The sequence below is a fragment of the Hetaerina americana genome, unplaced genomic scaffold (genome assembly GCF_022747635.1).
Source record: "Hetaerina americana unplaced genomic scaffold, ioHetAmer1.1.p SCAF_8, whole genome shotgun sequence".
Lineage (NCBI taxonomy): Eukaryota > Metazoa > Arthropoda > Insecta > Odonata > Calopterygidae > Hetaerina > Hetaerina americana.
This window is the reverse complement of record NW_027287427.1, coordinates 8147598-8166099: the sequence shown is the minus strand read 5'-3', so window position 1 is coordinate 8166099 and position 18502 is coordinate 8147598. Positions and strand designations below refer to the sequence as shown.

General features: G+C 39.4%; 1 protein-coding gene across 1 annotated transcript in view; it reads right to left on the bottom strand.

Annotated features, from left to right (window-relative positions):
• The window catches only part of LOC139697927 (uncharacterized), a 219613-nt gene that overhangs the window by 9381 nt on the left and 191730 nt on the right, over positions 1–18502 (bottom strand). Inside the window, exons 15-17 of the mRNA XM_071596787.1 lie at positions 2278–2305; positions 2056–2196; positions 840–950 (exon numbers count right to left, since the gene is read on the bottom strand). Of these exons, the coding sequence (XP_071452888.1) occupies positions 840–950; positions 2056–2196; positions 2278–2305 (280 nt within the window). The remainder of the gene's footprint in view (positions 1–839; positions 951–2055; positions 2197–2277; positions 2306–18502) is intronic.

Below are 18502 nucleotides of genomic sequence, written 5' to 3'. Positions count from 1 at the left end.
CAAAAGTCATCCAGCTTTTTAAAAAAGGCCATCTATATTCAGTTAAAAATACATTAAGAAAGGAAAAATTTATGAAATTGTGCTACATCTCACATATAAGTATTTCCTTTGCAAAACAATGAGACCTGCTAAAAAGAAAGCCATGCATGATGCTGCAAAACTATTTTCAAATTGAATAATGTAAAACAGTGAAACACAAATACTACTTTTATGATTACCTAAATAAAAATGACTTCATATGGATAACTCTTTGGGGGCAATGGTGGACTAAAGTCAATTCTGTAAGAATAATTCAAACTAGTAGAGTCTTTTGGCTCAAATATGTCGCAAAATATGTGCCATGCAAATGTAGTGAATCATTGAATGTTTTTTGTTCAAATGTCATATTTTATTACATGCTTAAAGGTAGTTTCTGGGTGCCTCCTGAAAACTTGAAACTACGAAAACACATGTGCATTAATGAAACATCATTCCCCACCTACTTCCTCTGTTCTTCCCAAACATTTTAGTTGTTTCAGTTCCTATCAGTTTCTACTTCCCCACAATCTATCCACAATGCTCACTCTCATCCTCCCTCTGCCATTAACTCTGTGGCCTTCAGCATCTCTCTCCTCTCAACATTTTCTCCATCAACTCCTATTTCTGCCCTCCTCAAATTTTCCCACTGAGTTGCATGCATGCACTCCTCTTTCATCATACCTAAATATATTTCATCTACCCATCTCATTCTCTCAAATATTCTCAAACATTTTCTAAGCATGCCTATCAATAATAAAATGATGAAAATCCAGAAAGACCTGCAGGGACATTTGAATGAAGGAGAGACTCATGCTTTATACCTCTGCATGGCTTGAAACCCTTTGGGCCGAATGCTGGAGGACATCAACCTGGTGACGAATTTTAGCCAAAAGCTCCGTTGTTTCCATATCCGTGCACAGGTGATTAAGGCACTGCAATGAATCAGAAGAAAGTAATAACATGCTAACAATTAATTTAAATAGTTTCTGAGGCACTTTTCTCAATTAATTGAGTATTTTTTTAAATTCTTATTCAGTGTTAAGGGTGAATCAGTTATGAAAGAATGAGCATTTTTCCACTTAATTCAAATTACATTACAATAAATTTTTCCGTTAAAAATGAATGCAGTTTATTTTTTAATTTAGAATCGCATAAATCCCTCAGTTTCCCTGAACATGAAATATTCAAAATACACTGAATCAAACAGATTGAATACAAGAAAATACAAGAAAGCACACGACACGGGTTCAGTAGAGTTCAATGGAGTGGGTTCATTTTTTTTTAATCTCTAAAAGTGAGAATTTCTTTGTCATGTAATGTTATATATTATTCAATAAAATAGAAGGGGACTACTACTTGTTATTATATAGCAATAGTAGTGTTTTACACCATTTATGGTTATTCCCATAATACATTTTCATTACCTTGCAAAGGTACCAAAAATGTGGAATAACAAGTTAGTAGTTTTTCAGTTGCAAGTAATAGGTATGGATCAATGACCATGAGATTTCATAGGCACATTTTCAATTAAAATCTAAGGAGAATCGAACCCCCTCCCCCCCAAGTGTAAGGCAAGACTTGGAAAGTAAGTAATGCTTCTGAGAGTCAGAAAAAAAGACAGACAAAATATTTATGAGTGTTTGCTGGGATGTAATAAGGAGAATTCATTTTCTAAGTAGGTGTACTCTTAGATATGAATTTATCAGAATCATAACAAGTTGAAAAAATTATTTTTTAAGGATATCTGTTACAATAGTTGGAATCAATTTGTAGTTTGTCTCCAACTTCTATGAAAGGAAAATCAATAAAAACCCACCCACTTTGGATTTGTGAAATTAGGATGGTCCACTCAAAATCTTAATTATAATCTTACTCATTTAATAATGTGATAACCAAAAGTTTAAATCAACCCAGGATTATCCATTACAAGGGATATAGAAATATTTTGCAATGGTTTTTTCAGCCTAAGTAGTGAGCATCCTCAAGAAAATACCATATTATGTTATCTCAAGCCAGAATGAGTAAGTGATACATTACATTTAGGGTTGATTTCAGCTGCTTTATCTCTGATAGGACATTCTTTTCTGCCAAATCTCGTTGCCGCTGTTGAAGTTCCAGGCGACTGGTCAATGTTATCCTATCTGTTTTGAAGGCCAGGGAGAGACTGGTGAATTTGTTCTGTAGGCAAGAAGGGATCCAATTAACTATAAGAATGTAGTAATGATTCTTTAGGTCATCAATGAGCCTTCAAGAACTTACCTCAATATCCTGATCTGACAGTGACTCACTGTAAATAGATAAGAACAATCACATTAGCAAAATTATGAATCTGAAATTGATAATTAAGAATGGCAATAATTATATTTTAATTTTTTATAGGCTTTCATATGGTACCTTTAGATACTTTACTAAAAATATGATGTGACAACTCAATAGCCATGCTCCAGGCATGATTGAAACGGATAACGAGTGGGTAGTCTACCCTTTCAGAATGTGATTACTTTTCCCCGTTACTTTAGAAGGCTGAGAATCAGTAATTAGTTAATTCTTTTCTTTGGTTAATATTCTGCTGATTGGTTTGTGGCTGTTGCATTTTTACATCAGTTTCTAACATCAGCTAGGCTCTTTATTTCCAAACATGAGCTAACTCTAAAATTTTCCATGGTCTGCATCTATTTTTCTTCCTATGGTTCTCAAAAGGATCTCGTATCTCATTGTATGCCCTATGCACTCAACCCTTCTCTGTTGCAATGTTATCCATAGTGTTCGTAATTCTACAATATTTTGTAGGAGCTACATTTTTGTTATATTTCTATCCTTTCAACTCCCATTAATCTTCTATGGTATTCTAAATTGAAGTTTCCCACTTGTCTAAACTCTACTGCTCTAACAATCTATGTTTCATTGCCTTACAACTATACAGGAGATAAAAAAGACTATGATAGAATAGCTAATAAGAGATAAAAGTATAGTGTGTCATTTTTATGGGATTAGTTGATTCTTCAGAAGAGGGAGAATGAACCCTACTATTACATATCCAGTACTATTCTCCTAATCATGTGAGCATGAATGCTCAAGGAATGTAACAGTTTTGAGATGGGCCTGTAAAGACAACAGTATTATTTAATAATATTTTATCTAATTTCTCCTCATGTAATAACCTACAGCTACCTCTTTCAACACATGCAAGTAAACACTCTCTGGATACTGAATACTTCGTCATCATTTACTGGTCATCAATCCTAAATTCTTATATTGAATAACTTAGTGCCTGAATCAATCAATAGATAAAATAAATCCATTCGATTCCAAATACTAAGTTTGGAAGACTCATATGTTCATCATTTCAATATGTTTGATATAAATTAAAGATAAATAGGTCCTAAGCAATTAGGATTCAATAATGGTATCACCAACGATCACATAAATGTCACTGCTGGTAATTAAATGGTGCTATTTACCATTTCAGTATTTTTTTGGATAAAAATTAAAAAAAATATTAAATCAGTAGCTCTTTTCAAGGAAGAGGTTGCGGCTGTATTCTTGTTTACACACAAATCAGGAAGGTCAATCCATTGCAGCCATGAAGTATTTATAAAATGCCTCAGGTAGCAGAAAACCCCACAGTATGTATACATTCGAAAAACGCCAACGGAATGTGAAAAACCTCTTAAACATGACGATAAGGGTTTAAAATAGCATTAATACGTGTAAAACGGAGATAAAATTCCGGGATATTGTCAAATGAATATATTACCAACGGATAGTCGAGAAAATGGCTTGCGAATGCCATTGAAATACACCACGGCTCATTGGATTCACAAAAAGCGGGATGAGACCGATGGATAGGAGTTAAAGATGGAAGGTCAGAGCAAAGGGGGGGGGGGTCACTTAAATGCGCCCAAACTAGACCCTAGAGTAATGGAAGAGGAAGACGGCCTTGATACCGCCGATCATGACGAGGGAAGGGGTCAAACTTCTCAAAATGAGGGCAGAGTTGGCAGTCAGGTCGAGGGCAGGCGGACAGGAAAGGATTTATGGTGAGAAGAAAGAGCATTGAAGAGGAATTTTCAGGGGAAGGGGAAGCAAAGGAAAATGCAGCATGAGGTCGGTTCTTGGGCCCGCATCTATATACATGTGCGTATTTCCCTATATGTATCGGAGTTACATCTCCTCATAATCGAGACACCTATGTACGCCGTGCAAGAAACCACGGCGTACAAAGGAGTAAGGATGTCAAAGCACCAGGGAGAATTTTTATTTCACGAAAAGGTCCAGATGATACATTCTACAAATAAGGCATGGCTTGGCATTTTGATTGTACTTAACGCAATCTCACTCTCGAATCCTTGTCTGATGTGAGGATGTAGCGAGTACATAGATATTCCGGCAATCATTTACATTTCATGGGTTTTTAATGTATAACTCGCTCTTCTAGAATCAACGTGAACAAATGATCTCCCTTTCAATAAAAAGCAAACGACAGCGGACTCATTGACGACTACATTTCAGTGAATTGATGTGCAAAATTTCATGTTAGCAGCAACGTACTAGCCAGTAGGTAGATAGTGACCTTCGTAGCCTCAACATTCCCAATGATCAAGTTTAATTAACTGTAAAAATATTTATTATTTCTTCCAGCTATATTATCTGTCAGTTCTACGCTTGATCTCTCTAATCTTATTATCATTAAATCTCCTATCGTTCGAGAGAAGGATATGGAGATGATGTCAAGATGGATAATGGAGTGATACTTGGGACTCCCCACAATAACATAGACGCGCCACTAAGCTTTTCAGAAAAAATCACAAATCTCGCTCCTCTTCAGCACACATGACGTAATCCGGAAATCAAAGCGACTTCTAAGATAAACCAAAAATGACAAGCGAAGGCAAAATGGCTTGAAACAGGAGGAAGTTGAAATTACCAGTGTGCCAGTTCGTAGGTATGTCAGAGATAGCACTGTGCCGAGGAACACACCTGGCATGGACCAAATTGGGAATGAAAGGCATTATAAAGAAGGAGATATGATGGGGGAAAAGAAATCATAAATTAGGGAAGACGAAAACGCCGTTAAAATGAATCAACGGGTTTACCCGCGGCTACACATCGAGATAGTTTCCATGAACTGGCGAGGGTTTGTTGAAGAGAAACCAGAATACAAAGTGGAAGGTCAAAAACAAGAAGAACAAGATTGAGGATAACAAATTATGAGGACAAGACGCGTACGAAGCGATGCTGCAGTCGCGAAAGAAATCACTCGGTAATTTAGGGATGGAAGGACGGAGGGGGGAATTGCAATCGGCAATGCAATGATTGGAAAAAGGTCCATGTTTTAAGCACGTCCCTGCACCGACTACATAAAGGCGGCACTTAAAATTGCATCAATGTTGCGCAAAGACGCAAATACTTCTGTTTTTTTTTAAATTAGGAGTCTCATTAAAACTTGGGACACAGCCCGAAAGTGGAATTCGGTTTCAGCATAAGGACTCACGCGAAGGCGGGCGTTTCGGCTGTGAGCTCCGTGCCGCGAGCGATTCGTAAAACTGAAACTTCAGTTGTGGACAAGTTGTTCGTCGGAATTTTGAGAAATTTTCTGTGTGTATTTGTGAAAGTGTCCTGCTACTTCTGTGTGCTGATGAAGTGCCTTCATTCATCTTTGCAAGCTCGGTAGAGTTGCAAAAAAGTGCGTTAAAAATCCGGTTTTCCGGGAACCATTAAAAAACGCGCAGTTATTTCGTACTGAAATTTTGAAACAATATTTGTGTTGTAGATAATTGGGTCCATAGCAATTTTCAACGAAATCAATGCAGAACTTCCGAAGATAGCAAAATTTGGCGGAAACCGGAAGTGCTCGATATCTTGATGCCACCCCTGAATTGGGAAATATCTCAAGGGTAGGGGCCAAGATAGAAGGTGAGTCTCTGGTGCGATTTTGGTGCGAATCGTTTCTGTGATCCATTACTGGTACACTTGATCGAAACCGGGAGTGCTTGTTTTCTCGGCCTCGTTCGGCCCAATTTCCATTGTTTTTGTGTGATTTTTCCTCAAAATAATTTGTCGGATCAGTGTGAATTTGGTGCCAATCAGAGATTTCCTTTCGATAATCGGAACACAAGGTTCCAGCTGGAAGTGCCTGTTTTCTCGGCTGCGCTGCCATTGCTTAAGTCGAAAATTCCAACGATTGTTCCTTGATTCTTTGTGTACATTGTGTGTGACTTTCTCTATGTGATGCCGAACATTGTAACCGATACCTTCAGCCATGGCGTTGCCATTGCTTAAGTCGATAATTTTAACGATTGTTCCTTGATTTTTTTTGTGTACATTTTGTGCGACTTTCTCTCTATGCACAGAACATTGTAACCAATACCTTCAGCCATGATTGACAACCCACTCTCCCCATCTGGGGAGGCGGAACTTTCGCGCATAGGCGACGAATTTAGTACTGTAAGTGATACCGTTCGCCGCATAATTGGTAACGAGCAAATTAGTTCTTTAAAGAAAGGTGAAATTACGGATGAAATTAAAAAGCTCGTAAATTTGTTTAGGAAATTAATGGACACACATCAGAGGACGTTAGGTAAACTTGAACCCAATGAAAACTATACCAAAAATAACTGTGACTTAATTAGGGGAATTATTAGAGAGGAATTAGAATTATGCCTCCCTAAACCAGTAGAAACACAGTCTTTTGCCAGCATTGTAGCCACCCAGAAAAGAGAGAAAAACACTACCAGGCGGGAAAAAAATCACCACACAGCGCCGCACAGCAGTTATGATCTACCCACCCGAAGACAACACAACCTTAGAAACCAGTGAGGACACTAAGAAGGAGGTCATGACATTAATAGACCCCAGTATTTCAGGAATAAAAATTACAAAAATCAGTAGGATTAAAGATAAAGGGATAAGACTTGAATCCGAAAATCCTGACCTGGAAAAAAAGTTACAAGAGTACCCTTGCATCAGGGAAAACAAGCTAAAAATACAGAAGGAGGAGAAGAACAAACCGAGAATGTGTGTAACCGACGTTAAAACAACTGTTACCGATGAAGAACTGGTCAACTGCATCATAAAACAAAATGACCTCACCGAGACTGCCCATGTAAAAACACTTTTTAAGTTTGGGAAACGAGAAAGTGATAGAACAAAATGGGTCATAGAAGTTGATCATATTTCTAGGAACATTTTAAACAACCACAAACGAATATATATCGGCTACAACTCACATAGGATCAGTGATTATATTAGGCTCACACAATGTTACAAATGCCAAAAGTTCGGTCATATTTCCAAAGCTTGTAATGCCTCTACCTCAGTATGTCAACACTGCTCTGGAGACCATACATCTAAGGACTGCACACATTTAGATAAAGCTCCAGCTTGTGCCAATTGCCAGTTAGCGAAAATAGAAGATATATCCCACAAAGCAAACGACCATGCGTGCAGTGTCTACCAGAGGCGACTTCGGAATCTAATTGAGACCATCGACTATGGAACCGAATAAAAACTGCTTGAATATAGCTCAAATAAATCTTCAACGGGCTAAAACACCAACTGATGAAATCAGAATGGTAAGGGAGCAACTAGCCGTTGACATATTCCTGGTCCAAGAACCGTACATGTGCAAACCAACCAAGAACCACTGGATCCTTCCGGGACAAGGGCTGAAGACGAGAATCATCCCCACAAGACCCGTATCAAGACCCTTGGCCGCAATAATTGTGTTCAACGAAGACCTGGATCTTTTGGAAATAAGTAGCTTCACTGATGAGTACATAGCGGTAGCAGAATTAAGATCAACCTCAGAATCCCTTATCCTAGTAAGTGCCTACTTCCCACCAAGCCAAGATATCCTACCTTTTCTAATCCAACTCCAAGCTATAGTTGAAAAATTTAAGCACAAACAAATTATTATATCCATGGACTCGAATGCGAAGAGCGAAACTTGGTTCAACCCAGCAACAGACTCCAGAGGAAACCAACTTGAAGACCTCATTTCATCATCCAACTTATTTATATTAAATGAACCCGGCGAACCGCAGACATTCAATAGCTTGAACGGATCCTCTAACATCGACTTAACTCTGATCAGCGCATCATTACTAGGAAAAGTCAGAACATGGAAGGTCATAGAAGACCAGATCACTAGTGACCACAGACTAATCACCTTTAATATTAGAAACAATAAAAACACACCACTTCCACAAACTAGATTCAATTTTGGAAGCACAAATTGGGAAAAATTCAATGGAAAATTTCTAAATAAATTAACCATCATCGATAGAGAATTACTATGGACCCCAACAACTGAGCATATTGACCTCCGCATAGACATATTAACTACAGCAATAAAAGAAACCATGAATGAAATCATACCAAAATACACTAAAACGGAAAACCAACACCCCTGGTGGACCGCGAAGCTGGAACACTTGAAAGCGAAGGTCAATAAACTTCGTTCCGAATACCAGAAAGGTATTACGGAAGACAAAAATATCCTAAGAAGTAGATACAAGGCCAAACTAAAGGAATATAAACTTAAAGTGAAAGAGTCTAAAAACAAATCCTGGGAGAAGTTCAGCTCCCGAAACCTCGAAGAAAATGCCTGGGGATTCATTTATAAATTGTTCTCGGAAAAAAATGAAGCTACCAACCATCCTAGGGACTACCCTCAGGGACGACGGCAGCATCCCTTTGTTGGAGGAAAAAATCAAGCTATCCCTTGACACTCTGCTTCCGGACGACACATTCGACAACAAGGATCATGAGCAAATCAGGAAGGAATCTAAAATAATCCCCGAGTCTGAAAAACTTGATCCATTCACGGAAGAAGAAGTTCTCCATGCAATTGGTCAGATTAAACCGAAAAAAGCGCCTGGACATGACCAAATCCACGGACTTGTTATCAAAAAACTTGTTAACAACATAACAAGTTTTCTAGCAAATATTTACAACGACTGTCTGCTGCTATCATACTTCCCCGACACTTGGAAATCAGGGACCCTACATGCAATTTTAAAATCAAAAGAAAAAGACCACGCAGATTCCAGCTCTTTTCGTCCTATCACACTCCTACCTGACCTAGGGAAAATATTTGAAAGATTAATTAAAGAGAGAATACAAATAATTCGCGAGGACACGCTATATCATCCTAATCAATATGGCTTCAGGAAAAACCGAAGTACATCAGACGCAATCAAGGCCCTCTTAAATAACTTAAATAATCAAAGTAAATATACATTAGTGGTTTTCATTGACATAAAAGGTGCATTTGACTCTGTTTGGTGGCCTTCTGTCCTTCAGGAGCTGAAAACACTAAAAATTCCTTCGAACCTTACTAGACTCTTTTCAAATTACTTTACAAATAGACAGGTCGTATACAAAATGAAAACTATTTCAACAAAGAAAATCCTCACCAGGGGCTGCCCACAAGGATCTGTTTTGGGTCCGTTAATGTGGAACCTTATTACTAACCAGATCTTAAGGAAAGAATTCCCCATAGGATGTAGATTAATAGCTTTTGCTGATGATATGGCTTTGTCTATTGAAGCTAACTCAAGAGCTAAAATGGAGCAGCTGACAAAAAGTTGTATTGGACAAATAGAACAATGGGCGATAGTTAATAAATTGGTAATTTCAACAACAAAGACAGAATACATGGTCTTCGGAAATAAAATGTCTAGAAACCCCACTGTCAAAATCTACAATAGCAATATCCGACGCACACCATCTTTTAAGTATTTGGGCATCGTTTTAGACGAAAAATTAACTTATCAGGCCCACATTAATTTCATAGCCAGCAAAACCAAAAAAGTTTTTCAAGCTGCCCGTAGGTATTGCAAAACTAATTTTGGAACGGACTCCCTTCAATTGATATACAAAGCTGTAGCAATACCCATTGTTACCTACGGCTGCTCCATTTGGGGTCATAAGGTTAACTACAGCAGAATCGAAAGAAAACTTATAGAAGCACAAAGACCCTGCCTCTTAGCAATTAGCAAAGGTTACTCGACAATCAGCACGGACGCACTATGTTTAATTACCGGACAACCACCTCTAAAATACGAGGTTATGGAGAGAATTAGCATAATCGAAGTCAAATCGGGCCAAGGCACAAAATACTTCAACTCCGAAATCGAACACAATCATGCCCTAAGCAAAAAACAATTAAAAGAAATACTCAGGGAACAAACAATTCATCAGTGGAATAAAGACTGGCTGAATTCCGATAAGGGTATTCACACTAAAGAAATATTCCCAGACGTCATTGAAAGGCTAAATATAAAATTCAAGCTAACTAAGAAAGCGACGCAACTCCTATCAGGGCATGGAAATTTTGGACACTACCTCAATAGAATAGGAAAATCAAGGACTAATCTAAGTAGTACCTGCCTAACAGAAGACACCGCTAAGCATAGAATAGAGGAGTGCCTACAGTATGAAAAACCCAGACATGAAATTTGGCACAGTATGACTTGTAAGAAAACCAAGATGCGTGAGATTGTGCTATTTTGCCTTAAGCAAAACAACGACCAATTATTTAAAATGGTGCAATGAAATTTGATAATTGTAGTGACATTTGAAGTTGGTAAATTAAAAGCTTGATAAAACTAGTAATTGTATTGCTCGTTTATTGTGTAAATAAAATTGTATGTAATTGCTATTTTAAGTTAACGTGTACTATTTTCCCTCGTGTACGATCAAAGGAAAAAAAATCTTGTATGACTCTGTAAACTGAAGTGTTATCATAGACTAATATTTTTTATTTCTTGTAATAATTATTATCTCTAATTGTACTAAATTTGGGTTGTACATTACTTCTGTAATTTAATGCTACTGTGTCATCTTGTTTGATATTTCTTTTTCTCATATTGCGTAATTGATGTTAATTATATCAGAACACAAAAGGGGGATTAAGCGAGAGCAGGAACCCCCTCAACATATCATGCTATTTTTCTGTATGCTATTTTTTTTTTGTATTTGCTTCCGCAATAAAAAAAAGGAAAGTTGTGATTGAGGAAACTCCTTCACCACCGTTCCTTATTATTATTTATTAGCCCGAAAGTGATGCCGAGAGAACTAAAGAAATTTCGTGTCCTAGAATTTCAACGGTTCACTCGGCTAGTGGGGCGGCCGTATGTCGGCTCGTTTCACCTTACGTATACCGGCGCACCAGCCCAAGATTGACTAATGGTCTCCTGGAGAAAATATACCACTGGAATCTAAACGCTGGTGGTCAGTCGAGAGTGCACGTTCTCCCCTGAAAAAAACACGCATCGCTGTGCATTCGCGCGGTTAGACCGTCGCTAAAAATAAATTTGCTGGAATAAGTTGTGCACATAAAATATCAACGCGGTGTAAATTCCCATTTTTGGTCAGTCAATTTTTGTAACTTAGGATAAATGTATCTGAATACATTTAAAAGTAATATTAAAGTTTGAAAATTGGTTTGGTAATAATGAAGATATTATTAATTATGATATTGAGGAAATGCATAGAAAATATCGTTATATCGTCTTCGCAAGAGACCAAACGAGGGCTGTTTGTGCAGATTCGACTACACTGCATTTTAAAGAAGTGAGTGGGAATGCGAATGACTCGAGAAATGAAAATACCGAATTCCCGGATCAAAGAATGCACCACATGCTTTCCTTGGCTTCGTAGCAAGATAGTTTCCCCTACAACAGTGAACCCTTATTTATCTGTATAATCCGTTGGTGATTTGAAAACTATACGCAAATGGCCAGCTCAAAATGAAAATAAAAAGGACTCGTAAAAAACCTACAGTGGCTACAACATTAAAATATAAAACAAAATTACTCGTCGAGAACACAACTAAAGCTCAAAAGTTGATAAAAAAAATATCAACAACAAGGTTTCTCCACTTCAGGGCCATTCTTCCTTATTCATCCTCAGTCCGATAGATGAAGATTACAAATGGAGCCACCAATGAAAACCAATCATAAAAAATTGATTAATTTAAATACGAATTAATAAGTACTATGGTCAGACTTTCAAAGACGTTAATTTTACAATTGTACACGCAGATTCCTTACAATGAAGCCCTGGAATGAAGAGATCCGTGACTTCTTGGTTAAGCAGTCCACTCAACCCAATCAAAATATAAATAAATTATGAAAGTACCATATTTCCCCATCGATGGCGCGCGCGTTGTCCATACAAATATGTTCAGATGATCGAAAAAATGACGATGCGCGTTGTGTAATGAAAATTGAAAAAATCCAAACAGACGTATTTTTACACACACACACATCCGACATAGACATTTGACATATAGACATAGTTTTACACACACTATATATACTTTTTACGCGCATTTACGCGTATATACAGATGCGCGGCATCTATAAATGTTCAAGATAACCATGAAGCCCTGGGTGCGCGGTATCTATACAAATTCATGATACATATAAAGTTCTGGGTGTGCGTTATACATAAGGTGCGCGTTATCGATAGGAAAATACGGTGAATCCGAAGATGAGAGATTAATCAAGCGGCATAATGAGCAACAATGAATGGTAAAATCATTGCTTTTTTTTATTAATAATGCCAGAATAAGAACCGATTCCTCTTTAACACCAGATATCTTAAAGGCCCATGTCTATGAGTTACCCAAGTAAACTCTAAAATCTAAAATCACTCTCACTGGTCGGGTAAAAACGAATTATCATTTAGTCTGCACACACGCAATTCCCTGCTAGCTAAATTAAGGGCCAATAGGAGGGAGTATTATGGCATCAGCCGTGAGAAAAAAGATCTTAGAAGCAAATATAACATTTAACAGTCGAGCGTTTTCTTCTTCCTGTTTCGTGTTCGTGATTTGTGAGGGGATCGACTTCTTTGCAGGTTCCTTCCTGACATGTCGATCTCATATTGACAATTGATTATTTCCTCTATGCCCAGGAAAACATCACCCTGCCCACATCCCTACACTGCAGGTTTAATCAAGCGTTCACAACCCACGACACTCTACGGAATTCAATATCATATTTTGAAGTAAATGTGTGATTATCATTTTTGTAGCCGTTTGCAACGAACTGGAAGACTTTCTTCGGTATTCTTTTCAATAATTGAAACTATTTTTTAAAAGATAATTCCAAGCCAGAGTATTTTTGATATGGGATAGAAAATTATCATACATCCTTCACTTTATAATGTTGTACATTTCTAATGCCAGTATTAAAGACACCTCTTTAAAGCGGAGACGAAGAAATAACGCTCGCGCCCCCATGTCAGTTCCAGTTTCAGGCAGTGGATTTTACTCAGTTAGTAACTCTAAGAATAACGCTTCCAAGTATGTAAATGTTCGCCTATTTTCTTTCTAAGAGTATTATTACTTTAATTTTTTTAACATTATGTTGAATTTTGTTTTTGTTTCCATAGCAATTACGTCCACCATGCTTGGTAAAGGCCCATTTACGATTCCCTTAGGAAAGTCATAAATTACTCTTATGTAATTTCAAATCGAATCTCCAATTACGGCACTTCTTTGCGGTAAGCCGGAGAGTAACTAATTCTGTTCGTCATTGTCGTCTTTAAATAACATCTTGGTAGCATCGAAATGACGTGAAGGACTTCGTCGGATGATATTTTTAATCTAGAAGATTGCATCTAATGCTGTTTCTTCCGAACGATTTTTTAACAATAAACAGAAAAAGGCCAACATACGCATCGTGCGATATATTCTTTCTAATGACCGGTTGCTAAATGCAAAGGAGTTAAATACTAGGTGAGTGTCTCAGAGAAGCATTCAGAATGAAGTGTATAGATTTTAATTGTTTGCGATATCATGGGAAAAACAACAGTAATCATCGGAGCGTTTGTTGGACACGTGAAGATATGGCTCGTACGGCGTGTTGCATTGATGCTTCAGAGTGGGATGGGGGAGTGGGCAGCCCCATTCCCTGCACCGCTTACGGTTTGACAGGCAGATCTGGTACCCGAAAAACCACACCGCTTCGATACTATCTCATAGGCTACCACGCCTCCGTGTTAACAATTGGGGATCGATTCGTGTTCATAAATATACTGTTCATAATATGATTGATTGACATATGATAAGCAATGAAAACGACATCCAATGCACGCCATGGTTTGCCTTTCTAAAGCAGGTACGAAGCGGGATGAGCTATAACCATTTTTTCACTTGAAGCATTGCAATCAACTCTACAGAAACAAAATGGAGTACAGGTTTTCTATCGTAATTTTTCAAAACAAAAGAGTTTCAAATAGAAGTCATCGTTGAACAGTAAACAGACGTGATGGCGTGGAAGAGCACATAAAAACAGAATTTATGACATTCAAGTGCCACATAATTTGGCCGTCCACGCTAACCACATAGCATCAAAGCGGATAGCAGAATCATGCTAAGAGCGGACAATTAGAGCTTCTTATTAGGACTACGGGAACGGCATTTTTCTTTGGTCTTGCACTCGGTATTGCCTTTGACGCCGATAAAGCAAAACAATAAGGGTTGCTAATGGCTGTTAATTTCCTTTGATTCGTGGAAGGGTTACCCTGAAATGACCTTGAAGTCGATATGGTACGGATAAATTGGTGATTGAACTTGATTGACTATGCTCTACTCGGCTATGGCAAAGGTTAAATAAAAATGGAGAGTGAGGAGAGAAGCGACGCGGCGGAAGGGGGGAAAATAAGGATGGATCATTTGAGTAAGATCTGAGCTACCAATGCAACAGTCCAGTCAAAAATTAATCAAAGGTACTTAAACCAATGGCCACGCGTCTTGCTCCAATCAATAGAATTAATTAAGAAAGCATTGGGATGATTACGGTAAGGAGAGGTGGCTTTTTTATCGATTAGTTCGCAGTTCGACTCATTCTAATGCTCGGTGGAGAGCGACCGTGAGTCGGCCGTCGACGTCAAATGGAAGCTATTGTCGTGAATGAATGTCGCCGCCGGGTTTCCAACAGCTCTTCTTTTTTCCTATTAATCCCGCGAATCGATTATTTACAACCAAAAAATGTATGCGACTCCCCCGGAGAGTTAATACGAAATAAAAATTGAAAAAATAGCCAAATTACTGGAAAAAAATGTCCCTTGTGAAAAAGAAAATGAGAAGAGGAGTGAATATCTCTCTACGTCTGGATAGAAGCAGTAGTTGTCACCTAGAAAGGCACTTAGGATTTGTGATACACGCATTATATGTCGTTTAGGAAAGGTAGGATTTGAGATGGAGGGATTGACGGGTGGAATGGTGCATAGCAAACAAAATGGGTTAAACGATCGGTTCCTACCCTAGGTAAAGACTACCGTAATTAAAGCAGTGAAGCATAAAAAGATGGGCTGGATAACTGTAATTGTCCACCAACAGAAGCATGCTTTAATTTTAAATTCTATTAGAAACCCATTTCCACCATGAAGAAACTAAGGCTTAAGAAAAAAGGCGAAGGAAGCTAATGCACGCACTTGAAATTCCGCTCACCGCGTCCGAGTCGCCCATTTCGTCCGCGCAAATGGCATCGACGCGAGGAGGAATACGCGCAAACTTCCCGTTAAATGCGAAAGGTCACTCCGTCAAAAGGAACACAAAACCACGTTTCCTCCAGGTCCTCGGCTGAGCAACCACGGGGCATAGTCTTCACGTATTATTGAACATGAATGGAGTAAATATTGAAAGTCGGATGCGCTACATAAATCATAGCAATGTTCGCAAAGGAGCGAGCGATAACACTTCTACCTCGGGAAGTGTCATGGGATATCTCGGATTTTGGTGTGGCGAGTGGGAAAGAACGAGTTCAATAAAGGGGATGGAATCACTGGCCACTCGGGGGAATTTCCCTATCCATCGGTGGCGCAACCCCCCCCCCCCCCCCCGGGGGGTTCAATTGGAACTCGGCCGATGGAAACGTCGAGGCTTGTGGTTCGGGAGATCAAATTGCGGGTGCAATAATACACTCACCACCGAGAGGGATTCCCCTTTCGAGAGACGGGGCACCAGGGGGGCGTGGAAAGGCTTGAGACATCGTGCATCGGGATGTGAGATATGGAACAGAACTTTCACCAAGTGAGAGATTTCTGGCTCAAGTGTGAACTGTGATCGCGTGTATAAAAGAGTACGGAATTCAGAAACGAACGTAGTTCCGAAGTGTAATGAATGGCGGAGATCAACCATATGGTGACAGATTTTTGGAAAAAAAAACATTTGCACGTATGAAGTTATCTGACGACGATGCCCGACTCGTGCATCGTCCTCAGAGTAGATGAGTCGGGCACGAGTCAGGCATCGAAAAGTTGGCTAGCATGGAACCCCTGACCCGGTGGAAGACCCGAGAAAACTTCATCAAGCAAATACGCCAGGAAAACACCAGATCTTACCTCTTATTGTATGTAAATTTTCCGCCATCAAAACTCAGGGTGAAAAGAAAAAGATTGCCCACCGGCATGTCAAGGAAAAAAGAAATTTCAGCAAGACTCAAGGCGGGAAGCCGGTTTGAAAGGGTTTTTTTAAACTAGCTAAGTATTCCCAACAATGTGGCGAGGGAGAGCTGTAATGAATATTAGTAATAGAAACTTGACCCAAACTTCGTCGCCAGCCTCACTATAATTCGTAAACGTAATTATACCACCGGGATAAGGCAACTAAAATGTCCCAAATCACTTCGGCAGAGAAATGGGAATAGGTTTTAATCGAGGAACAGGGGCGACAAGCTGTAAAGCGTGTGAGATGGAGAAACTATAAATCGAAGCGAGAGAGCAGATGCGCGTGGAAGGATGATGAGGAATTTCACTTTTACCAGAATCGAATGAAATCCACCAGCGAAGTGTAGGCCATGGTGCCGGCACCGGAGGATGCGCCCCTAGCGGAGGGAGCCGAAAGCGGCGGAGTCGATGCGCGGCACGTTGTGCTTGTGCTGTCGCTCGGCAGAAAACAACAACCCTTCCGCCCCGCGAACCCCCTCCCCAAACCCACCCACACGCTCCCCCTCCACCCTCTCCCCCACGTCCCCTCCGGTCCAATTCCCTGGCCGCGGCCACCTTTCGACCCCACCCCGTTATATCCTTCACTGTCAATCAGGAGATGTGCCGCGGGAAAATTCAGCACGGAGACTTCGGCTGATTCCATCGTCCATCGTGCTTTTTAAGGACCGCTCGGCGACAGGCGCGCATGCGGGATGTTTGGAAATGTTTCACGGGAAGTCAATTATGAACGGCTAGAAACGATCGTGCGAAGAATTACGGAGATTACCAGAATTCACAAGCGACTTAACTTTTATAGCCCCCTGGAATTCCTCAATATTTTGGTACCTTACAGATTATTTGATTAAAAAACACAAACACACACACATATATAGAAAAAAAATATTTATATATATATATATATAAATATATAAATATATATATATATATATATATTATTATTAAAGGTAATCTACCGGTTAAGGTAGGTATTTGGATGGACACAACTACCAAACAAATATTTTATTACTCCTAACAAAACACAAAATCCATCATCCTACTCTATATCAGGTCCCTCTTCATCTCTGAGTACTTTCTTCCTCCCTTCATCCCGTCCAACATCCCTATCCTGTTCCTTCCCTTTCCTCTTTTGCCCAACATTCTACCCTCTATCACAGTCTTCAACATCCCACTGCCGGTCAACACCCCCTTCATCCACTTTTCCTGCCTCCATAGGATTGCTCCCAACAAACCCCTCTCTTCGCCCACCATACCAAGTACTTCCTCATTTGTTTTCTTCTCTGTCCATTTCACCTTCTCCATTCTTCTCCACACCCACATTTCAAAAGCCTCCAATCTACGTCTATCCTCCTGCTTCAATGACCACGTTTCCGCGCCGTACATAGCTACGCTCCATATCAAAGTTTTTACGAGTCTTTTCTTAACATCCTTACTCAAAGTCCCCGTCATCAACTCCCTCCTCCTTGTGAAAGCCTCTTTGCCTAGCGCAATTCTTCTCCTTACGTCCCTACTACTTTGACCGTGTTGGTCCAAAACACTACCGAGATACGTAAACTGTTCTACCTGCTCTAGTTTTTGCCCTCCTATTTTAATGTTAAGCTTGACCTTTTTCTTTCTAGAAAATCGCATAACCTTTGTTTTATTAATATTGATTCTCATCCCATACCTGTCGCACTGAATTTCCAATTCACTAAGCAATGCTTGCAGCCCCTTGGCTGACTGACAAACTAAAGCTTGGTCATCAGCAAACCTAACTGATTTTACGAATCCCCCGCCCACTTTCATTCCTACCTCGAGTTCTTCCCATGCCTCTTTGATCATTTCCTCTGCATACAGGTTGAACAGCAACGGTGATAAAGGGCAACCCTGCCTTACACCCCTTCCTAACACTGCCCATCCTGACTCCCCGTTTCCCACTCGCACCTGAGCAGTCTGAGACATGTACAGGTTGCGGATTAGCCTCCTTTCCCTCCAATCTACTATATTCCTATTTTCTGCAATATACTCATTAGTTTTTCCC